Source organism: Nematolebias whitei, chromosome 8, assembly GCF_014905685.2.
Source record: "Nematolebias whitei isolate Nwh7 chromosome 8, NemWhi1, whole genome shotgun sequence".
Lineage (NCBI taxonomy): Eukaryota > Metazoa > Chordata > Actinopteri > Cyprinodontiformes > Rivulidae > Nematolebias > Nematolebias whitei.
Genome location: NC_056505.1, coordinates 26,231,352 through 26,256,069, shown reverse-complemented (window position 1 = coordinate 26,256,069; position 24,718 = coordinate 26,231,352). Strand labels below are relative to the sequence as shown.

At 40.1% G+C, this 24,718-nt stretch overlaps 3 protein-coding genes across 3 annotated transcripts in view; all 3 read right to left on the bottom strand.

Annotated features, from left to right (window-relative positions):
• bin3 (bridging integrator 3) overlaps nucleotides 1–7,664 on the bottom strand; it is a 36,371-nt gene extending 28,707 nt beyond the window's left edge. Inside the window, exons 1-2 of the mRNA XM_037681109.1 lie at nucleotides 7,535–7,664; nucleotides 1,335–1,383 (exon numbers count right to left, since the gene is read on the bottom strand). Coding sequence (XP_037537037.1) covers nucleotides 1,335–1,383; nucleotides 7,535–7,542 — 57 coding nt within the window. The 5' untranslated portion in view covers nucleotides 7,543–7,664. The remainder of the gene's footprint in view (nucleotides 1–1,334; nucleotides 1,384–7,534) is intronic.
• A 4,361-nt stretch (nucleotides 7,665–12,025) lies between these two features.
• On the bottom strand, nucleotides 12,026–15,403 carry egr3 (early growth response 3). Its single transcript, XM_037680515.1, has 2 exons — nucleotides 15,240–15,403; nucleotides 12,026–13,139 (listed from the first exon to the last, which is right to left on the bottom strand). The coding sequence occupies exons 1-2, from the start codon at nucleotides 15,391–15,393 to the stop codon at nucleotides 12,064–12,066; spliced, it is 1,230 nt and encodes a 409-aa protein (XP_037536443.1). The 5' UTR covers nucleotides 15,394–15,403; the 3' UTR covers nucleotides 12,026–12,063.
• Nucleotides 15,404–23,766: 8,363 nt separating this feature from the next.
• The window catches only part of LOC119413616 (phosphatidylethanolamine-binding protein 4), a 66,440-nt gene continuing 65,488 nt past the window's right edge, over nucleotides 23,767–24,718 (bottom strand). Inside the window, exon 7 of the mRNA XM_037680674.1 lies at nucleotides 23,767–23,858. Within this exon, the coding sequence (XP_037536602.1) occupies nucleotides 23,767–23,858 (92 nt within the window). The remainder of the gene's footprint in view (nucleotides 23,859–24,718) is intronic.

Genomic DNA, 24,718 nt, shown 5'->3' with positions numbered 1-24,718 from the left:
TGGGGAATGCGGCACCTGTAGCCCATTTCCTGCACACGCCTGTGCACGGTGGCTCTGGATGTTTCTACTCCAGACTCAGTCCACTGCTTCCGCAGATCCCCCAAGGTCTGGAATCGGCCCTTCTCCACAATCCTCCTCAGGGTCCGGTCACCTCTTCTCGTTGTGCAGCGTTTTCTGCCACACTTTTCCTTTCCCACAGACTTCCCACTCAGGTGCCTTGATACAGCTCTCTGGGAACAGCCTATTTGTTCAGCAATTTCTTTCTGTGTCTTACCCTCTTGCTTGAGGGTGTCAATGATGGCCTTCTGGACAGCAGTCAGGTCGGCAGTCTTACCCATGATTGCGGTTTTGAGTAATGAACAAGGCTGAGAGTTTTTAAAAGCCTCAGGAATCTTTTGCAGGTGTTTAGAGTTACGTCGTTGATTCAGATGGTTAGGTTAATAGCTTGTTTAGAGAACCTTTTCATGATATGCTAATTTTTTGGGACAGGCATTTTGGGTTTTCATGAGCTGTATGCCATAATCATCAGTATTAAAACAATTAAAGACCTGAAATATTTCAGTTGGTGTGCAATGAATCTGAAATATATGAAAGTTTCATTTTTATCATTACATTATGGAAAATAATGACCTTTATCACAATATGCTAATTTTTTGAGAAGGACCTGTATTCCAAATACTGATGAAAACAGAATTTTTCATTCAAGTCGAGGTAAATTGATGTGTGACTTTATCAGGTTTCAAATCCAAAAAAACATTGCAGAGAGGAGCTTGCTGACATAAGCTCACCCACACATGAAGACTTGTCTTGTCTGAATGGGATCTATCCTAGTTTGTCCCTCATCTCTCTTCAACAAGTTACTGAACCCTCGTGGCTTCCTGTCTCGTGGTTCTGTGGGCTCCAAAGTTTAAATGCAGGGGCAAAAGCAATAAAAGAAACAGTTGATACAACGGCTCAAGTGGACCATCTAACTGGCCTGTATGTAACCCACTCCATGGGTTTTGCTAAGGATGGCACAGGAAGCTGGAAAGCCAGACTTACTGTGACTGCTGGGCCACAAAGCCATTACAGTGGAAGTGGTTTTCACCAGCAAGGGGAACACCTACTCACTGTCACTTCAAGGTAATCACCGTCTGCCCCCTGAAGTGGCTCAAACAAATTAGGGTTAAAAAAAAAAAAATCTTCCACTGCTGTGCATCAACATCAGCATAAGGATGTTTGTATTTGTCACTCATTTAGCGTAAAGACTACAACTGGACCTTAGCAAACAGATCTGTTTTATTTTAATATAAACTTTGAGTCATGTGGGAAAAAATATGGTGTTTATGACTTACAGTTTTAGAGACGATCTGTTTTTTTGGTTGTCCAATCTTGAAGGGAATCCTGAAATGACACAAAAATCAATGAGAAGTGAAAAATGACCGGTGAGATTACTGAACAGTATAATACACAAAAATCAGTTCTGGTCTTAAGAGCATGAGCACCTCTTTAAAATGACTAACACAGACAGCAGGGGGCTGTAAACCCCTGTCCCTCTCAAATGTCTAGTCAGTGACATATACATTAACTTCATGTCATCGCTGATCACATCTGCCATCCACTGCAAATCGTCTCACAACAGAAGTGCTTGAACACTCTTCTCTGTGTGGTTTTGCTTCATGGCCCCAACCAACAACCAGATAAGATGCTCTATTGTGTTTCAGGAAAATATTAAATATTTTTCAGAACGTCAGACATGAACCTGAACATAACGGGAATCAAATAAATAACTATCAGAAGTGAGAGGTGTATTTAGTTACATTCATATCATTCTTTTGGAATGAAGTATAATTCACAAGAAAACACTCATTACAGGATTTGATCCAGTAATCAGTTCCTTATTTCTTAAAAAGCCTTAAGCATCAAAGCACAAATCCACAAGTCACAAAGCAAAACAAAAAAAAACTGTTACTGTCTGAAGCTTGTCATTCACACTGACGTGTCACCAATGATCTGAAGCCTGAGATATTTGAAGGACAGTTGCTGATAAAGGTAGGGCAAGGAGCAGTTCTCTATAGAAAGGCATGCAGACTAATGGGAGGGAAAAGCGAGGGTGTGATGGAAGTCCTCGTTGTGCCACCCGTGAATGTTACTGATGTGTGGAGATCCTTTTGATGACAGCTCAATCATAAAATTTAACAAGGTCAAATAACAGCAGGCTCTGTCGTAAGAAATACATGAAAATAAAAAATGCTGATTACCATGCCGTTTAAATTACAATTTGAAAGAATAAAATAAAATAAATTGCTACCACAGTCATTTAACTCCCCTGCTGCTCTTGGGTCAAAGTGGCCCACAAGGTGAGCAAAAGCAGCAGGACGGTAAATACAAAACATATATACTGTTATTTTCTGGCTAAACAAGTAGGTTCACTCACTCTGTCATAGTTAGAATGAGCCAGCATGAAAGAAAAACACTGATAAATTAAGGTGAGTCACTTTTACCAAACACCTGAGCGATACACACTCAACCCACGGATTTAACCGTCATTGAAATTTGTGAGGGATCCCTGATTACAACAGCAAATGCTTTAACAGAGACGTCTCGTGTCAACTTTAGCTGGAGATCAAGTTGCATTCTCCTGAAACTACAGAGATGAGGACAAGCCTGTTGCCGAACCTTGTAAAATCAGTTTTACTGTTTAATTCTTACAAAAAAAGAAGCTAAAATGCCAGTTGAGAACCAGTTTAGCTGAGACACAATAATAATAATAATAATAATAATAATAATAATAATAAAAGCTATGCAAGAGATTTACAACTGAAATTAAAGAGAACAAACAAAATATTGTCCAAACACCAAAAAAAAAAAAAAAACCATATTTATGAAGAAGCTTTAGAAGTTCTAGTGTGTGGACATTTCGGGAATAAAATGTTGACTTCCTACCGCAGAACCATTAATGCTCTAAGTAGAAAAATAAATGTTTTCCTTCCAGTGCTCACTTTTCTGTTTTCATAAGATTTCACTCTTCAACTTACTGGAGAATGAATTACCAGAAAATTTATATAAAGTAAAGGCATGTAAAAAAAAAAATAAAAAAAAATACTTTTTTTAAATGGAGGAATCTTACTCTTTAAATGCTCATGGGTTCTGGCAATCACACACCCTCAAGGCAGATGAACACAGCAGAATAATGAGTTTAGAAAACTTCAGACCAACATTTTCAATGAGCAATATAAACAGGAATATAATTTCACAAGAATGATCACAGAAAGTAAATAAAGTGGTATCAATAATGTGACGTTGCTGCACATTTTCAGGCCTAAAATAATACAATTTAAAGAGACTACCTATTTGCAGTCATTATCAACAAGCTAGCAATTATACAGGTATCTGATCTGTGACGTAACACGGTACAAATCGCTGGCATCATGGAAGCACGTAGGCATAAACAAAGAAGTAACAGTCTTCTCTTTTCGGGACACATTGTGCACCAACTGGAAGAAGCAGTGGCTTTTCACTAAAACTGCAAATGTGAACGCCATTAGAGAGATACTGCATCATTTGACCTTGGATATTCCATGGAGCACAGAGGGCTTGTTGAAGATGTTGGGAAGTGAAATTGTTTTGATGATGACCCCAAAGTCAAACCCCTTGCGTCATAAAACCTAGTGTGCAGGCCCTGCTGGAATGCATCAGTCAGCAGAGACAATAAAGGACTCTTTTCAATGGCAGAGGACTCCACTCTTGACCTTGTGGTTGGCAGTGCATGATGGCAAAAGTCCTGCTTGCCAGCTATTGACGATTGGGCTGAACTAGATGACGCCATCTTCCTTAACGTCTTGCTTGAAAATGACTTAAGGAATGTATGATCCTTTATAAAGCGAGTTGATATACATCAACGTCACCAAAAAGTTAATGTATCTTTCAATTCACTGTGAATTGCCTTCATGAATAGTGAGACGAGAATACTGTAAACCTTTGAGTCCTTTGAGACCTAATGTGTGCAACATCGCTACGTCATTGTTTTAAAGGGCCTTTAATGGTATTTTCAGACTTTCATTTAACATGTATCCATGTCAAAGACGCTATGTGCCATAAAATGTACACAATAAGTGGCATACATACAAAATAAGACAATATATAAAACAAAAAATGAACTAAATATGATAGTCAAGCAGCCTTATCTGTTTAATAGTGTAAAGGTTAGGCCAAAGTGAGCAACTGCAAAGAAACAAAATATATTTGTTGCTAGAAATGTTATAAAGTGGAAGGAAATGTACTCAACACACTCCCTTAGACTTTAACTGTTCCACATTCTCTTCCTTTACTTGTCAGCTTTTTGCCCAGATGCACGCTGAAGAATTTGAAAACTATCACTAAAAGTCTGACGTGAACCAACACATGGAAGTACTAGTGCTGTTAAAACTTTGGCATCCAACAGAACTTGCCAGCTGCAGTCAACAATGCATAATGTGTAAATTGACATTAGTAAAAGAGAATTACTGGAGAACAACAGACACATTGCTTGACTATTTGTGTGACAACAATGTCTAGCAATTAGAAGTAAACCCTTTATACACCACAAAATAAATGACATTGGGAGATAACACTGGTTAAAGGTGTCTGCTTTTTTCTGTCACGTTTGCTGATGCTCCATTTACAATAATATTTAACTGAGTGCTGGATGAGAATATATGTTCATTTTGCCTGTGGGAACTTATTTAAGAAATAACAGTCTTCTATTATCTTTTGTTTCTGCTGTAAAAAAATCGGCCTGAACGACTATAATTTTCAAATGATCCCATATCTTCTCAGTGTGGCTAAGAGTGCTGACTGATGACAGGTTGAGTGTTTTCATTTTATTTTCACCTTTTTGTCACAAACATCGCAGACTGAATATTCACAATAGATTCTTGGAGCTGTGCCACATGACCAGTTGTTACTGTTTGCAAACAACATTTAAACTCAGACATTTATTACCACTTTAACCAGCTGGTAGGACAGCCCATACTGCAAGCTGCAGAAGTCGAGAGCTCTTAAGAACAAAAGAGAAAAAAAGAGCTGAGTCTGTGAAAAGCAATGAGTAATTCAAATCTCTGATTGCTCTCCAGCTTTTATGTTTTATGGACCAAAGCAACCACAACCCACAGAAATTTGTAAAATTCACTGATATGAGTGCAACTGCAGTGCACTTCCTCTCACGTTAATAGGAAATCAACATAATAGTAATTTTATAGAAAATACCAACGGTTTAAAAGGCATCTAACAATGCACACAACAAACATTTATCATTATGATGTTCTGAACAGAGAACAAATAGTGTTTTTGTGACAGGCTACCTGAAACAAAGCGCCCAAGTACCAAATTAAAACTGTTGTTTTTGTCAAAGTGTCTTCTACATGTGGACACAACTCAGACTCAGCATTTTCCTGCCTGTTAATAGTTGGTAGCCCTTGGTAGCCATGACATGAGACATAGAGCCTGGAGTATGGAGAAAGAGGCAAAAGTTTTTGTACTGGCTTGTGTAATGGCTAGCCAAACAAGGGTCTCATATTTATAATTTCTCAGACTTACAAAACAACTCTCAAAAATGGCATATAGCTGTGAAAGGATGTTTCATTAGCCAATATTAAAACTCTTTGATTTGCTTGACTGTTTAGTTTGTTGACGTTTTCGTTACCTAAAACTATCTGTTATTACAAAAATGTACGTGTTCGGACCATAGATAGATATTTTATTTAGTTTATTAATATTTATTTAACCAGGCAAATCCCATTGAGATCACAGATCTCTTTTGCAAGGGAGGTCCGGGTCTGAAGGCAGCCTAACATGCATGTTTTTGATCTGTGGGAGGAAACCGGAGTACCTGGAGAAAACCCACGCATGCACAAGAAGAACATGTAAACTCCACACAGAAAGACCCCAGGTCCAACCGGGGATTGAACCCAGGACCTTCTTGCTGTGAGGCAACAATGCTAACCACTGAGCCATCGTGCTGCCTATTGTCAATGGTGACAAGGCCGTTATGCATCAGTCTGCTAGATCAGAGTATCCAGTTAGTCAAAAGTTTACTCAACTCGTGGCACGATAATGAAAGTAAATAAACATCTAAAACTGATGTACTATTAGAGTCAGCCATATTCAAGACTCCCATCACCACTAACCAACATTGCCCATGCAAATAGCTATAACTCATGGAATTTGACAATTATGTGCTAAAATTTATTGTAAAAGTAGAGAAGTTAGCCACAAAACATACTCTGAGCACTAAGTTGTCCCTCAAAATCTTACAATATTGTGTAACAGTGTTTCCCTTAATTACTGACTTTTGGCAGGGTGCTCGGTTCTGTTGACAGGGCAGGACACCCTCCTTCGATAATGGTACGGGAAACACTGCGTAAGACTGTACAAAGCATTGTTTTCAGTGTTTGACCCAAATAACATCTTTGTCATTTCTCAACATAATGAACTTAGTGTAAAACTCTGCATGAAAAGCAGCGGGTGACATGCATTTCACTGTCTAACCACAATTACAGTGACAATTAATTCCTCGTGGGCTTTCCCCCGCAACTGTAGTTCTTTACTGGGGGTGCACCGATTGCAGTTTTCTGGATGATCAACGATCTCTAAAAAGTCTGACCTGCCGATTCCGATTTTGGCCGATATCAATTATGTTTTATAAGGTCACAATGCACCTTCAATTTTCCAATCCTATTTTATTGAAAAACATGCCCTTGAACAATATCCTAGAAACAATACAAACTTGTTTTAACTGGCCACGAGGTAGTGCTCTGAAATATAAATGACGTTTAGACGACTTGTTAAAACTACAAAAAAATCTGTAAAATCGGTTTTGCATGAAAGTATCGGCAAATCTCCTAAAATTAAGGAAATCGGGACGGCCCTATTCTTTACATAAAGTAATATGTTTTAAGATCATCATATTCTTATCATAAAGTTTACCCTGCAAGAAATATTTTAAATGAGATACATGTGGTGTAAAAACAGAAGTAAATATGAACTTGAGGTGAATAATATTAAATATTTCCCTCAATCATGAGTACCGTACAATTACTACAAAATATGAACCTAATTCCAGCACCTAAATGTCCTTATTAATTATATTATGGCTTCATCTTGTTATCTTTAGTGCAAAACTGGGAACTACACTTTCAAAGGTTAGTCTGTATTGGGACAGATTTAAGGGCGACACTAGCAAGTGATCTGACACTGTACAAGTGACACTTTTTCAGACATTCTTTGTTTCTAAACAGATTAGCTGAAGCTCACTTTAGATAACGTAATTTAACTGCTTTGTGAAACTCATCCCTCGTTGAAGCGAACACGTATGAGGCTTAATTTGCGATCCGCGGAGTTTAAAATGCTAAAGGCTAACTCCCGTCTACTTCTGCCCTGCTGTCTGATTAGCATTTCCAGGAACTAGCCGGAGCCCCGGTCGATAAGACGTTCTCTTTATCATTTCAAATAAATCGCTTCAAGTTATAACTTAACCCCAATCGATACATCAGAGTAGAGTAGCTAAGATACGTACCAGCTCATTCTGAGGGAATTTTTATTCCGGTTTCACTCGGTAGTTGTACTATCTCCCGAGAACCATCGCTTGCTACAGCCTCACAGCGCCGAGCGTCAACCGGAAGTCATCGCAGCCGAGCAGTCCGTGTTTCCTCTGAGGAAGTCCTACGACAAAAAAAATTAACACAACGTAGGAAAAAAAGGCACAATGTGGAATTAATGTAATATTATCAGTCGATACAGTGGTATAGTTGTTGCTAAACTATTTTAAATGTGATGTAATTTACATTTTTCTTTCAAATGTGTGTTTGTTATGTAGGCTACACGCTGGAAAGCGAGCAAACAGGAGGACTGTAGGCAAGTTGTCTTATATTTTTTCTTTATTCAAGTACTTACATAGAAATAACAGAACATTTGCATTACAACAAACTGAAGTGCCAGGTAAACGGAGGAGCACATCTCCCCATCACAAGGGTAGAGTCAAATTTATTTAAATATTCAGCTCATCATAAAAGGACCTTATTATAAGGTAATAAAAAAACAAACAAACAAACAAAAAAAAAAAGACATCCACGACATTTTTAACAAGACTCCTAGTTTTCTGCAACAGAAAAATGCCAACAGAACAGTTAGTCCATGGTGTGTTTCCAATTGTCAAGTCTTGCATTGTTGTTTCTCCCATTTCGCTCAATGAGACTTTTATTTTTTCATGCATAATAAAGAAAGGTGCACCACCCACTGCATCTGTGGGCAGCACTGTGGAACATGTCCGTGCACATGCAAAAATGAGGATATTCTGTCAGTGAAAGTGAACACAACACAACAGAAAAAAAACTGAGGATCGACTCCATCTGAACGCCACTGTTGAAGACCACAAAATCCCTGAAGCCACCCTGTTGACCTGAAGATGACATGAGTCGGCTAAATTATCTACATATTACTAAAATCATGAACTTGTTTTTTGTTTGGTTTGAAAGAAAATGAATTATTATTGATTGCCACAAGTGATCCGAAGCCCGTAGCCTTATGCCCAAGGCCAACTCTACAAAAACTGAGCCGGGCGGTCACGCACAGACATCAGCAAAAGGCTGCCTTCAGCTACACACAGACGGAGGTCACATTTAGGATTTGTTGCTCCTGTAAAGTTTTAGTCATGTATTGTTTTTGATCAGCCAACCTTGCAACCCAGTTTGGTGCAAAGATGGCTGCCGAGGTTGGCCCAGATCCAGCACAGAGAAAAGGACGTGGATGAGACAAATCATACAGAACTCACTGTTTACAGCCTTCATAACATAGAGCGCACAATTGGATGCTGGAGAAAACAACTTGTTTTGGGGATTATTTGTGTATACTTGTAGCATTCGCAGATACACAAACGTGACGGAGCAGGACTGATGGTATTTTGAGTTTCCAGACTTGTAATGGCTTCATTTGGACTTTAAAGCAGTTTGGTTGTAGGCTCTGCCTTACTTTGGATCAATCTGCAATACAAACACAGTTTTCTCCTAAAGACGAGCATAACTTTGAATTATTCTAACATTAAACTCACGCTTTAAAACACCGTTTTGGTTATGAACTCTGCTGTCTCCTCTCTATCAGGATGTTTGCACTCAAAGCCGTCATTCATTTAATCTTTAACCCGTGCAAGATTACTGTAACAGTATTCATCTGGTTAAATAAATAAGGAATATAATCTGCAAAACTAATTATTATTTTTTTGGACTTTGTCCAGTCAAGATGTTCATTTCTGTCGCAGTTTATTTTTGTTGCAGCAGAAAAGTAAAAGTTATCCAACCAATGCGGAGGAGCTGTGCGTTTTCACGACACAAAGAAACATTTGATTTGTGTCATGTTAAATATTGCAGGCTGTGTGAACTTTTAAACTTTTTTAAACAAGTGCCAAGAGGTCTGTTCATTTAGCCATGTAGATGAGTTTAGAAAAGACTCTCTCAGGCCAAATTAATTGGAAAATAAATGGATTCTTGCCAGAAGGCTCAGCAGTGAAAACGGTTGCAGGACAAAGTGTGGCCTGCAAAGCTCATTTCTGCATGAACTGTGTTCTCGGCGGCGCCGCTTGTCCGAATCTTTCCTTTGGCCTTTGTCGGTTCCCATCCTGTTTTAGCACAATTGTTATATTTGCTGACGGGCACTGTATTTTTCTCGGCAGCATTTAACAATGTTTAAACATGTTTTCTGCAGTCAAGAAGCACAGTCAGTGACCTGACAGAAATCTGTAAGAATATCATTAAAAAAATTTTTTAAAAATCAGGCTAGATCGGAAGTTTTCTTTTATATTGAGGAGAAATAATATAAGATAATATTTCAAATTCAAAAAGTATTATTTCGCACTGAAAAGGTGATTACTTAACGAGTCTGTTTTTAGATTGATACTTGTTTGGCAACTTAAAAACGCACACCTCAAAATATACACCATCATTTTTTCCTCATTCTTATTTCTCATCATTTTTATTGGTTACTTCTCATAAATAGTGTTAATTTTTTTTTGTTACACCTGAGCTCCATAAACCCACAAAGTTTTCTTAGAGGAAAAAAATGTCCAGGTTATTTAAAAGTAAGACAAACAATGCTTTTAGAAAACAGACTTTTATAAAAAAAAAAAGGTGTGGGTTTTAATGATATATGTTAACATGAATATAATACATTTAAAACCAGTGAAGCCATTAGCAGAAGCCGTCACAAAATCTTGTCACGGAATGATAAAACTGGTATTTCCTTCTTTCAGCAGACAAGCGAGGTGAGTAAAGAGTCATTAGTGAAAACTATTTTCATGCTCTGAAATGTATTTTGTTTGTTAAACGTTTCAAACATTTGGGAAAACGTCGTAAATAAGAATTTTTCTATAGCGGGGAGTTGTGGTAATTTATATAAATCTTTTTTTTTTTAATGGAGATGCACAAAATAGTGTTGCTTTTTCATTCAGAAAACATATTAGTGCTTCCTTGAACTGGTTTCCACTTTCAAGCAGACGTCGCTGCTTCCATTTGTTGTTTCTAGTGGAACATTCTTTGCACCATACTGCAGCAATCTATAAACTGTGCAGTCTATAACAACTAAATGTTTTTTTGCCATATAACAATATTAGGAAAATCTTTAGGACAATCTGCACAAGTCGGTTGAAAGTTCTCGTTTATGCAGACATTTGTATATACATAGTGTGCATGTATGGATGCACGTATGTGCACAACTGAATACTGAATGATGGAGTGTTTGACACTTGAGTACAAAAGGTGGCATTTTTCACCGGAGCTACACATTTGATTACTGTACAAAAAGAACAACACCTCATTTTACAGCTCAGTCTCTCTGCATTAAAAAAATATGTAAACATGGATTTGGAAGTTTTTGCTTTTTAAAATTTATTTATTACTTTCTTACCATTTAATGTTCATCTTTTGGCATCTTCAGCCAGGTAGTTTAATCTTTTTACACTGAACAGCACAAACAAAAGACCTCATTCGTCTTTTCTTTTACATACCGCTCGTTTGCAACCCAGTGTTGGCTTATTTATTTATGTTTTGTAATTAAATATTCAGTCCGCCTTGCCGTGCTCCAAGTTAATCTGATTTACGAATTGTTGGCATATGTTATTTCATTGCATATTGCAGAACACATGAAAAATGAACAGGATTGTTGAGCTTTCAAGAATAAAAACATTAAAAAAAAAACTACATTTGGCAACACAATGTAAACCCATCACATAAGAAATGAAAACAAGTAACACACAGTGTTTCGTAATGACTTAAAATAAATAAGTATTGGCAAAGGCATCACTCACTGCAGGCATGTGCGGACATGTAAGAGGACAAGACATCGGTTTGCTTTGTGTGACCCAGTCCATCATTATCTAGATTTAACCGAACGCTGCGGGATCATCTAAACCTGCGGTGAATTAAACCAACAAGCTGTTGCCACTGTTGGATATGGCAAATATCAGGCAAAAAGATAAGAACTAGACTGACTGCATCACCCTGATACATTTGGCACATTAAAAAAAAAACATTCAAATAAAAAATAAAAAAAACACACTACACCTCAACAAAAAGACAGTCACGTGCCACTATTAAGGTATTCATGACGGTACACAAATATAACCAATTGCACTTTTAAACAGCCTAATAAAATTAATGCATACATCCCAGACAACTAACACTTTCACTGAGCTCCATTATTGTCTGTTGGCACCCCTATCATGGATTCTGGCTAAGAACATTTCTGTAAAATTTACATAAATGTGTTCACCTCAGAACCTATCGATACACAGAGGTTGTTGGGACAGAATGTGCTTTTAGCACCCGTCTTTGTGTTGACACTGTGTTGCAGTAGCTGAGGCTTTCGATTGCTTAAAAGTAAAGGAAAAGCAGCCCTTCCCCTCGTACTCAAACTAAAGGCGTCCATCTCAAAACAGAAGGAACTGAAAGGAGCAGGGGTGTAAACGAGAAGAGAAGAGTCACCTATTTATCTCATAGTAGATGTGATCCTTTCCTCCCAAGTCTCTTTGTGCTCTAGTCCATGTGCACGTAGTGATGGTCATGACGTTCCCACTGCTGGCCCCCCACAGCTGGGCGGTGAGCTGTGGTTCCCAGCCGCCCCACTGCTCTTATCCGCCTGCTTCTTGTCCTTCTGTTTAAGATGAACCTTTGCATGTCTCTTTCGCTCGTCGCTCCTGGCGAACTTGCGTCCGCAGAACTCGCAGGAGAAGGGTTTCTCTCCCGTGTGAGTGCGAATGTGCGTGGTCAGGTGGTCGCTTCGGCTGAAGGAGCGCATGCATATCCGGCACTGGAAGGGTTTGTGACCTGTGTGGATGCGGAGGTGACGAGTGAGCTCGTCTGAGCGCGAGAAGCGCCGGTCGCAGTTCTCTGCCGGACAGGCGTGTGGCCGTTCGTGGACGGGCGTTTTGCTGGGACGGTTGGGGTACTTCCGAGGCCGGATGGGTTTGAGGGTGAGAGTCTGAGGCGGCGGGTGGTGCTGAGATGGGTGCTGTTGCCCGCCGATGAAACCTGGGTGGATTTGTTGCTTGTCCTTGAATGCTCTGATGGTCTCCAGGGGTGTGATGGGTGGAGGGTTGACTCGGATGGGATCCATGGACTGGAAGGGCTTGTGCTCCATCACACCAACCTCCCCCTGATGATGAAAAAGGTTGTAGTCAGGGATCATGGAAAACAGGCTGCCATCCATGGGGGCTTTGGACGTGGAGTGATAGTCATTGCCAGGGTAGGGTAGAGCTGTGCTGGTGGCAGGGCTGTGGTGAAAGGAGACTTGATCTTGGTACAGGTCGCTGCAGGTGGAGTAGGCAGGCAGTGGCGGGCCGTATACCTGCTCCATGTCCGACGTCTGTCCGCCCATGCTGGCTGCAGAGGATGATGTCTGCGTCGTAACCGTGCCGGGTGACGGAGAGACACCCAAGATCCCTGCACTGACCAGGCTGATGATATTGTTATCGGGGCACCAACCAGAGCCACCAATTCCACCCGAAGGAGGAGTGTCGAAGGCAAACTTCCCTAAATATGTGACGGTCTGCCCGCTGCGGTTGGACTGGAAGCTGGATCCATACTGAATCTCTGAGCTCGCCTTCTCGTTCCCCATACCCAGATCCATGATATTATCTAGATCAAAGCAAATACAAAAGAGAACATTATTAAATTAACCATTTAACATACACAGTCTTTTAGAATAGGTTTGAGGCATGAATTCAGTTAAAAACGAACTTAATCAACTTTTCTCAAATGTTTTGTTTCAAGGCAAAAAAGTAAAAAAATAAACGGAAAGCTCCCATACTCATGAAGAAACGTGAGCTGTGTCAGACCTGGAAGTTAAGTGACTGAATGCTGCGTCTGAGAGAGTGGTGTCTGTCTCTCCCTCACAGATCCCACAAGCACTCATAAATCAAGACCTAAACACCCCCTTTGATCCAGTCATTGTGTCCCTCAGGAGGACAGCCAAACGGAGTGGCAAGACTTCATGTCTTAACAGCAGGGAGGATTACAAGGCAGACGCCACAAACCCAAAAACGCCCGAGAACTCAAGACACGTTTTGAAACACAAAACATCTGGAAATAAATTCAAGTGTTTCCTTTTTTATGTTTTTTTTTTTTTTTTTTTGCACATACCTTACAGTTTCAAACTTCTTCCAAAGATGAAAAGAAAAATCTAATCAATTTTTAGGGTTTTATTTTAGTGACTGCCATGCTCTAAAAAAAAATAATGTGGCATTTGAAAAATAAATCTTTCCAAATCAGAAGTTCAAACAAACACCTCTTCCCATTTGCAGGAGAATTTGAAATGTTTGTTTTATTACAACCTGCTAGAATTTGTCTGCAAAAAAAAAACTAAAATAACAATAATAAAATGACAAAGTGGATAAAAATAATTTAACAGAGTTCACAACATTTTTTTTTATGTATGACATTAAGAACATGCTTCTGTATTGATGTTAATAAAATGTTTTCTGAACCTTTTAAACATTTAGTGAAGGGTTTGTACAAATATATATATATTTTTCTTTTTTTTAAATGCGAAATCAAAAATGTAAAACACCAGTTTTTTTTTGCTCCAGCTGCAAATCACCACAAATATTCAGATTTTACAGCTTATGTTGAGCATTTCTGTCAACACATAAAACAGAAACACCCTAGAGCTCATCATTAAGTTATAGATGAATTCAAATTTAATCTTTTACCTCACATCTCGCTTATATATAAATAAAAAACGACCTAATCTCGGATTTTATAAACTTAGACCCGCTCGTATTTAATTGCATTTATAGGGGGGGGGGGGGGGGGCATTTATTTCTGCGTGTGAAAATTTAAAACGCACATATGTGATAACTCGTCTAAATAAAAACTAAATCCATTTAAAAATGATGAACAATTTAATTGTATTCAAATAGATAAATGGCGCGCGTTAGTCTGCAAGGTAAAGTCTCTACATTAAATGTTGAATTTGACAGCTTAAAAAATGCTATTTATTTATTTATTTAGTCCAATATTGATCCGTCACCTTTAAAATATTTCAGATTTATTTATGACCCGAACCAGTGGTTGTGTTTACTCTGAAACATGAGCTTCATATTATAAATCAGTGTTAGTTCGGGCCAGGCGTTTGAACGTGTTTCTAGGAAGCGCGCACCCACACACGCCTACTGGAACCAGGGTTGTGAATGAAAGTCCCTGTTTGAGATGATGACCCTGGTTTATTTATTTATTTGTTTGTTTGTTGTTCAGGGGGATCTCAAATCTGCAGGTTGTGGTCTCACCTGTAGTGTAAAATATGACCTAAGAGCTGGAACATGTTTCTGAATGCGTAAAATAATCTACTCATAAAAACATTTTCTCATTTTTTAAAGAATTAAAACCGCAACAGCTTTAAGTGTTACACATCATTTGAGCCTTGACATAATTTAAAAAAAATAAATAAAAATTGCCTTTGTTGTGTAAATTCTGACATTTTTGGCGCGCGGTAATTGAGTCAAACCAGAATTGATTTATTTACTATTTTAAAAAGATGATCTCTAAACTTGATTGTAGTCAAACAGGTGAACTGAATCACACCAGAGCCCGCATGAAGGAGGTCGTTACAGGAGCGCGTGTTGTGCGCAACAGAGCGCAAACAGGTGCCTCCAAACCCGGAGACAACTGTTGCCGCCCGCGCGCGCATCGCACTTTGAGCCGCTGAAGAAATCATCCAACTAAACAAACAGAACTCACCTGTGTTCATCTGCGAGTAGTGGTTAATAGATTCCGTATTGGTGAAAATATTCATAGACGTCGGGATGTCCTCCTCCGGGTACAGGCTGTCAGGGATCGTGTTTATTAAACTGCTCATGGTAAGAGGGATCTTGTCCGCTAGTTTCCCTGTCATAGCACTTCGATTCAATCCGACATTTAAAAGCAAACAAACAGCGCGCAGGTATCCAACACCAGACACGCGCGCACCGGCTCTTCTCAGAGGAGGCTGGAGCAGGTGCCGATCAGGAGACGAGGCGCAGGATGGATCCTGAAGATCTTATCCGAGTATCTCGCGGAGGAACGAGCAGCTCCGGGTCTCTCTCTCTCAACCTGTCTGTCTGTCCTGTCCTCGTCTGTGCGCGCACGAGCTATTGTTGTGAGTCTGAGCACTGTGGAAGGGCTGCGTGCGTGTTGTGGGGGATTGTGAAGTTCAACGGAGGAGGAGATGATGCTTGAACAAGAGCCGCTCTACTTGTTCTATTAGAGCTGGAGAAAGGGGACTCCAGTCTAAATAGGGGGATGGAACATTTGCGTGACGTAGATGACCATATATGGACATGGGCGATCAGCTCCAGGCTCTCCGCGCGTCAGTCGGTGGAAACTACAGTGGAGGCAAAAAGGCTCCGATAGAGAGAGAGAGAGATGGCAGCAAAGTTTACAGAAATCCAGATGTGACATCCAGCTGCGTCCTTCTCGGGGATCAGCCGGAGGCTCTCCTCGGTTCCCGTCCTTGTGAAAAGTGATTAAGTAGCTTCTTATCTTTATTATCCTCAGTCCTTGTGATATTTCAGTGGGCGAGCTCAAGCATCTCTGCTCACAAGTAAAACAAACAAAAACCGTGTTTTGTCTTTCTTTTCACACCACTTTTATGTCACACACGTGGTATAAAGTTAAATAAAACTATAAACAAAGTAGTTAAAAGTTGCTGTTTTTGCCATCAGGCGTACCCTGCGTTCACACAGGACTTTGTATCTTTTTCTTTTTTACCCCACTGGTGAACTTCCACACACTTTGTGCGGTCCTGGATTGCAGAACTCTGGTTCAAAGCCCCCTTCTTTCCCTCAAGCAGCATCGCTGTCAAACAAAGGCAGTAATTGACGAAGTTAATCGTTTGTAAATATTGCAAAGCTTTGCACAGGCTTGTTTTGACTTGGAGCCCGAGCGGCCGGTTGAGTGGAAGCTCCAAATAAGGCAGTGTCCGGCCACGCCCCATTCGCGTCCGTATTTGGACATGGAAGTTCCGGGTGAAGTGGTAGTGGAAAAGTGATCGGAAGCCACAGACGTTAAAAAAAAAAAAAAAAAGGGCGACAGTGGACCAAGCGTCATGGTTAGCTTCTTGATTATTTTTAAATCAGCGTGCCAACTTGTAAAAATAAATAAATAAATTTAGTGCTTTTCAATCTTGCAGAATATACAAAAAAAAAAAAAAAAACATGTCGTAATCTTGTTACTCTGAAAACTAAAATAACTTTGGGGTCATGCTCTGACTCACAGGCATCAGTCTCATCTTTTGTCATCTATTACTTCCTAATAGATTTTTTTTTGGAAGGTTTGTCATAAAAAAAAATCACATATTTTCTGCTGTCACTATAAATACGTATACTCTAAGGCCTTTGGTTTATTTTCAGAAAATACTGAATGACATGTCAGCGCTTGCACAGACATGAGAAATTAATATTACCTCTGAGTGTAAACAGAGTGTGTGGGAGAATTAGTCAGAATCATGCTTGGTTTTTAGGGGGCTTACACAAACAGAGCACTCGGTGATCCACGTTTCACTGCCAAAGACAAGTCCTCCGTGTGTTTGTCCTTATGTTTTATGAATGCTTGTTGTACCATTGGATCAGAAAGACAATAGACTCGATTAAAAAAAATTAACACTCATATGACCAGCCAAAGATAAATCTTCTCTTTTGGCTTCTTCATCCATCTCGTACTGACTCATTTTTTTGGACACGCTTACCTTTTTCAGATTTTTTGTTTTGTTTTAGTCAAATCAAACTTAAAAATGCCCTGTGTATTATATTTAAAAGGGATAGTTGGTTATTTCTGAAGCGATGTTCTGCCAGTCATCAGTCGTTATCAACCGTGACATCAGTCATAGGGAGAAGTCTTCCTCCAGACTAGGCTAATAGCTAACCAAATATTTAGGCTTATAAAACAACTCTTCCTCACACATTACATACTGATGTGTTTGGGGGAGTTGGGTAACAAGATCATGCAGACTTGATTTGAGCCTCAGCACCACTGGCATACATATACAGTACCATTGACATAAATAAAGATGAAGTGTGAAGCCTCCTCCCATTGTTCAGGATTGACACTAAAATGGGACATGGATGTGTGCTTTTTGTTCAGAAGACCTGCCCTCCCAACTCTCCCAACAGGCCACAGACTAACATGATACTTTTCTTTAAAACTCAAACAACTATAGAAACTAAATATATAGCACAAATGCACATTGGAACATACTGCACAGTAGCAAGGTCTTCTTCTTTCAGCTTTTCCCTCTCCAGGGGTTTCCACAGTGAGTCACCTTTGTGACCTCTGCTCCTTGTAGCCTCACTGTTCCACCGGCCTCCCTCTCATTCACACACATCTGTCTTATGGCTGATTTTCATTCCTCTTCTTTCAAGTGCATACCTCCACCTCTCCAAGTTCTCTTCCACCTGTTCCCTGTTCTCATCACAGATCACATCATCTGCAAACGTCCATGGGGGTTCCTGCCTGACCTCATCTGTTAGTCAATCCATCACCAGAGCAAACAAGAAGGGGCTCAGAGCCGATCCTTGATGTAATCCCACCTCCACCTTGAAGCTATCTGTCACTCCTACAGCACATCTCACCACTGTCCTGCTGTCCTCATACATGTCCTGTACCAGTCTAGCACAGTGGCAAGGTATGAATAGATAAAACATTTACATGGAGGTTAGAGACTTTAAGCTTGTGCAGCAGCCAGTCTGCAGCCTTTGTGGCTTCAACTTTCAGCTTCCAATCCAGTCTCTAGTTACAGTATATGTTGACGATGCACTCAGCATATACTGTACATTGGAGTAGTAACAGACATTGTATAGTTGAGAAAACAGCAACAAACTAAAGATGTCAATGAAAAATGTAGAGGGTTATTAGCTAATGTGGTGTTCCTTCACACTGATATGTTGTTTTCAAGAAAGAATTGTTTAATAAGTCTGAAACACACACGGACAGACAAGCTTCTGTTTGGCTGTAGCCATTAGCCGAGCCTGGACAATGACACCCTTTTCTTCAGACTCCACACTTTCGACTGATGTCTCGGCTGATAAAACACTATTGATGACTGTTAGACAGAGTGTCACTTCTAAAATGACCAGACAATCTTTTAAACTATTTTTTGGTCCTTCCATGAAGTAGCTTTACAGAACCAATTAATCAACATGTGCTCACTTTGAACCAAACAACAAAAAAGCTCGAGTGTCATGTCATATTAACATGACTCATGGACGTTGTCTTTTGTTATGTTCCAATACAGTCAAGTCATTTAAACACAACCCAATATGTATTTATAGTCTTTTGCATTATGCTGTGTAATTTCCCTGTTGTTTTTGTCCATCACAGTTTGGTCAGTGGAAAAAGGGTCTCTGTTGTGTGCACAGATACAAACCAGTGAAAGAATCCCCATATTGTGGTCCAGGGCTCACTCTTGGCTTTCTTATGACGGGGATGAGTTTGAGCATATGCGGTTGGAAAGTTGTCCACCCCAGCTGGAACACTAACCTGTTTCAGGTGTGTTTCCTCGAGCGTGAGATGTGTCACAGGGGGGCAGGCGTGCAGTTTATCAATGAATTGTGATGTGAAATCTCTTTGACTTCAGCGGACGCTGGCTCTTTTGCATACAGGAGTTCCATGGAAGCAGAGGCACCGTGGAAACCTCTCCGGGCACCATGTACGTACAGTCAAATCAGTTTTTTTTTTCTCTCCACATTTAGGCCTGAAAGGGAATTTGTCTCTTGTTGATATTGAAAAAAAGCTGATTCATGTTACACAAACTTCACATTGGTTCTTTAATTAATGGCTAAGAGATCATTTCACGTGTTTTTAAAACTTGATCTTTAAATACTGAAGTCAAATCAAATGCTTCTACTGTTATAATTGTATATACTTCAACACCTTGAACAAAACAGTAGAATATAAAGTAAATAAACTGGAAAGAGGCCAGGGGAAGAACCAGAACTCGCTAGAGCACGTATGTCAACCTCAAGGCCCGGGGGCCAAATGTGGCCCTTGTTGACATCTTAGCTGGCCCCCAAGATGATATACTAAACGTAAAATATTTTTATCACTTGCATTTTTTTCAGTAATCTTTAATTATGATGTCAAAAGTGCAACAGAGAACGTCAAATGAGACCAATCAAACTCTTGTTGAGGAACCTGCAACCAAGAAAAGATGTTGGGTATCTAACTTGAGTTAATGTAGATTCTGAAATTGGCCCTTAGTTTGAAATAGGGTTTATTTTTTGGCCCCATTTTTGTAAGTGAGTTTGACACCCCTTCACTAGAGGGATTGTGCATCTTCTCTGGCCCAGGAACATGTCAGTGTCCCCCAGGTGGAGCTGGAGAGCGTCACCGGGGAGAGGGATGTCTGGATTTCTCTCCTGGACCTGCTGCCTCCAGGACGCAACTATGTATAAGATAAGTTGTAGAAGATGGAGTTAACATAATAATAGTAATAGTTGAAATAATAATTAATAAATAGCACATCAATGGGTCTTCAAACTACATTTATCATCACATCATTGTTTCGGATGGGTGTTTTGCACGTGTTAAAAACCTACTTCTGAGATTCCAACAGGAGGATGGCTTGAAACTCAGCAGTGAGGGCTACCTATGGGACAAATCTGGTAGACAGGCCATAGACTGAGGAAGTCCTCTGGATGAAACGTTTCTCACTTAAAGAAACTGGTCCAGTTGATACAATTTAACTTTTTTTGTCATCTACCTGGATAAATGAGCTTACAACCCCTTTTACATGTATCATTGTCTAATGATCGCCAAAATGTACAAAACCCAAACAACATTTTTAAATACTGCCAGGTGTGATGGTCCATGTCCCTAATGTCAGTTTCAAGAACTGAGGAGCAGACCACCAAGGTCTTTGGTTTTGACTGTTACCCTGTACAGCACGTCCTGCAGGTGATGGGTCCACTGTGGTGAGCTGCTAGCGTCCTTCGTCCAGGCAAAAGACACGGTCTCTTAGTCTAGTAGTCATCATAATGATTGTTGAATCAAAATTTGTCTGGCCCTTTAACCCCTCCAGGGACAGACTGTCTTCTATAACAGCTTGATTAACAGAGGATCAGTACGGTTTATTTAAGAACGTGTGTATATAAAAACGTAAATGACCACACTCTACCTCTCAGGTGAACATTTGCTTTTTTTTAACTTTTATTTTTGAACTAGCTGACATTTTTATCCAAAGCAACATTAAGCGTGAAATCTAAAATTAAATGGCACAACAGGTGACGTAGAGCAGCTTAGACATGTCAGAGGTCTTAAAAAAGGGAGTGTTGTAATTAAGCGTGACGTCTCTGCTCTCATAGCATTTGGTAACTTGTTCCTCTGCCATGAAACAACAAATGAGAACAATGTAGAAAAAAAAGGCTGCTTTATGAGTGAAGATGTCAGAAAGTGACATTGTTCTTAGAGGAACACAGCAAAGAAGAAGCTCAAGTCTGCATGACAGAGTTTGATTGCTTTGCTTCTGATTCTATAGTCGCTCTGAAGACAAGTATTAAACTTGAATTTTTTGAAACCTTGGATAATTGTTAAACATTAAAAATAATAATAATAGTGTAACACATGTCCCTTTTGCTACAAATATTAAGAATATGCTGGAACATAAAACATGCTGAACATTTTGGCCCACTTTTTAAAATCACAGTTTAGATGAAAACCCCCTGACCTGTATGTATGGTTTCATTTTATACCATTAACAGGAAAAACAAACATTTATTTAGGTTACAAGGCCAGCACAAAAAACTTAGCAAAAATCTTTACAAAGGTCAACGGGCAAATTTAAAATTCTTTAATTGCTTTTCAAGAATATTAAAAAAAAAAGAAGAGCTGGCTTAAAAATTCAGATATCCGTTTAAATTTTATATTGAGGTAGCACTCAACTGCAGCACGGTGGTGCAACTGATAGAGCAGCTGCCTCTCAGTGAGCAGGTCCCTGGTTCAAAACCCCGGTCCAGGGGCCTTTCTGGGTGGAGTTTGCATGTTCTCTCCGTGCATGCGTGAGTTTTCTCTGGGTACTCCGGTTTTTTCCCACAGACCAAAAACATGCATGTTAGACTGATTGGTAACTCTAAATTGTCCCTAGGTGTGAGTGAGAGCGTGAATGGTTGTTTATCTCTATGTGGCCCTGTGATGGACTTGTGACCCGTCCAGGGTGTACCCCGCCCCTCGCACAGTGATTGCTGGGCATGGGCACTGGCGACCCCCGTGACCCAAAATGGAATAAACGGGTAAAGATAATGGATGGATGGATGGATGGGTAGCACTCAACTCTCGAGATGATTTAAACTTCACTCAATCTCTGTGGCTGGATTCACAGGACAAGTATCAAGCTGTGAAAAGTTGAAAAGAAAATAAATAATAATAAATACATGTATGAGGTGGAAAAATAGACCAAGTTGTTGACAATCGCTGAACAGATGTTGCACTTACATTTAAACTTTAATGTTATAAACTGCAGATTCTCCTGTGAAATAAATCTCCTGGACTCCTTCAGCAGCAAAGTCATCATGCATATTCGATCACTCCTCATCGGTGAGGCAACTGAATTGATTATACAAATTCCTTTTAATTAAGGTAAGTTTGAATACATTAACAAAATAATAAATGCCTTTCTCGTATCATCAGGGGGACGCGAGAAACAGTTTTTTTTTTTCTCACAGGCCTTTACACTGAGCAGCGCTGTACAGCTGTCAATTTCCTTAAATAATAATATTTCAACTCCCTTGACATTTAGTGTAAAAATAAACACATTTATAGAAATTGAGAGGCAAAGCCCAGCTGTTTTTGGCAGGATATCTCCAAAATGCACAGTGTAGTTGGAAGTGCAGAGCTTGGCATTTCAGTCTTGCAATGATGGATTCAAGTAGGTGTTTTTTGGAAGAATGCTCTCCCACTTGGCATGCTTCATGATGAGTGTGGAATTATCCTCCTCCTGCCAGTTGTTAGAAATGTGATTTCATAAGTCAACTAAGATGAGCGCACCAAGGTCAAGAGCAATCCTCGAACTGACAGATGCCTGACATTAGTTCAAACTCAGAGGATTCTCTCTCCAACTGCGTGCGCATGAGCATTGTTTTGGTTGTTTTGTTTGTGGACTTGCATGCTTTGACTGCTAAGTCTGGGAGGCAAACAAAGCAGACACAGGACAAGTTGATCAATGATCTCCCAGAGTTCATGGAGAGGGCACACAGGGGTTTACCAAGGCTGGCTTAACCACCAAAGGAACAGAAACCTTCATTACCTACTCCTGCCGAGCCCACTGATGAGACACCAAACCGGGGTCAATCAAACCACCAACGAAAGATTGATCATCAGAACATCAAAGTCACTCGTGTAAATCCAGCCTTTTTTCCACATATCTGGGGTATTGATACGAACTGCTCCCGGAGGAGAGTTGCTAGTTAGAAACCAATATACCTCATGAGGGAGGGGTACTCTGACCCACCCCTCCACAAAGACCTGCAAAGTCTGAAAAGTATGAATGAGTTGAAAAGTTTACCCCGCACCAACCCTCTGCAGACCTGCCAGGTGAGGCTCTTAAGCAGCTTTTAGAAGTTCAGAATGGGTTCACCGTCCCAAAGTTACACTGAAGGACATTCAAAACAAAGCTGCTATCACTTCAGATGCACCAACTGAGAACCTGCAAAGCTCAGTGTTTCCAGTTGAGGTGAGAGTGGTCAATGGAAATATGATAAACAATTACACAAACAGCAAGTTCCCCTCACTCTGTACGATAGGCCCTGCAGCCCCTCCCGTCCTGTCGCACTGTAGAGTATTTTGGTTCAAGTTCCACTGCAGCATCCGGCTGAGCTGCGGTCTCGGTTTCACCTCCCACTTCCTTTTTTTGGTCCTGACGTGTTTCCGGCCCTGAATTAGAATCAACTCTTTCCACACAGAGTTGTGATATCGGGCCGTCTTCCTTCTCTTGTCGGCGGTGTTCGGAAACTATTAAGAAATCCCCAGCGAAGTCAAAATCTATCTCCCGAGTCCTTTGTTCCAGATCACGTGACAGAGATATGAGGCGACATCAAAACCGATCAGCTGCTGCAACACAAAGAGGAACTTTCTCTCTCTAACTCAGCGATAAGATAGACGCATTGAGGGTTGAACTTGTGCAAGCTTTGAAGAATTTCTGCTGTTTATTGCATGGAAACAATACAAGCAGGGAAATTTGATGTACCATCACAGTGAGAGATTCTTCTTCATCTGTCTGAGGCATCTGCACGGGCATCCTTCAGTCTTTGAAATTCTGGGTGAGAAACTGCACAGCGGCTACAGGCTCTCCTAAACCAAACCTCGTCATGAAGGCCTGCAGATCCCATTTACCTGATGGAGCAGGAGGACACAAAACAGAGATTTATTAGTATTTACAAATATTTTGAAGGAAGAAATTTCAGGTTTGTGTTCAGTCTACGACATAAAACGGCATATTCTGAGTGCACTCTGTGGTGCATTACGAGAGCATTTCTTTTGACCGCTCGATCTGTGTTTAAAGGATCTGAGGCCTAACTGAGCAGCACATGGCTCCGGGATGTGAGTCACTGAGAACAGCTCTGCTGAAAATAAAACATGTTGCTGTAATGATGGAGGTGGGAACGCAAGGACGTATTGGCAAGAAGAAATGATTCAATCGCCTGGACTGTTTTTTTTTTTCTTCCCTCCCCTTTTAAACAAACACCAGACGGCCATCCGGCTGGTATGACAATATCACTTCTTAGATTTTGACAATCACTGATTCCCTGCAGTTTCCCCTCTCTTTACAAAAAAAGAAGACGACAAATTCACAACTATCCTTCCAAGGAAAGAAAACCCTGTGTGCTTTAAACTTGCAAGCTTTAACAGATTCTACAAAAGAAAGACCGACTGTCTGCACCTTCATATGTTTGTGTTTTCATAAGACGTTGACTTTGCTCTGAAATCCAGGGAATCTGTGACACTCTGGTATTTTCATGTGCAGAGTAATTACATTAACGGCTGTGCAAGAATAGTTTCAGAAAGTGAGTTTTTTTTTGAAACACAAGAAAGCCAGCTAAACAGTTCAGATCTGTGAAGGGGGCAGTTCACAGTTAGGGGTCAAATCTGAATACGTCTAGTCAAATCAATGCTCCTGAACTCTTTCTGTGTCTGTTTTTGCCATCAGAGGAACCATGTTAGATCCAGAAGAAATTATATATATATATATATAT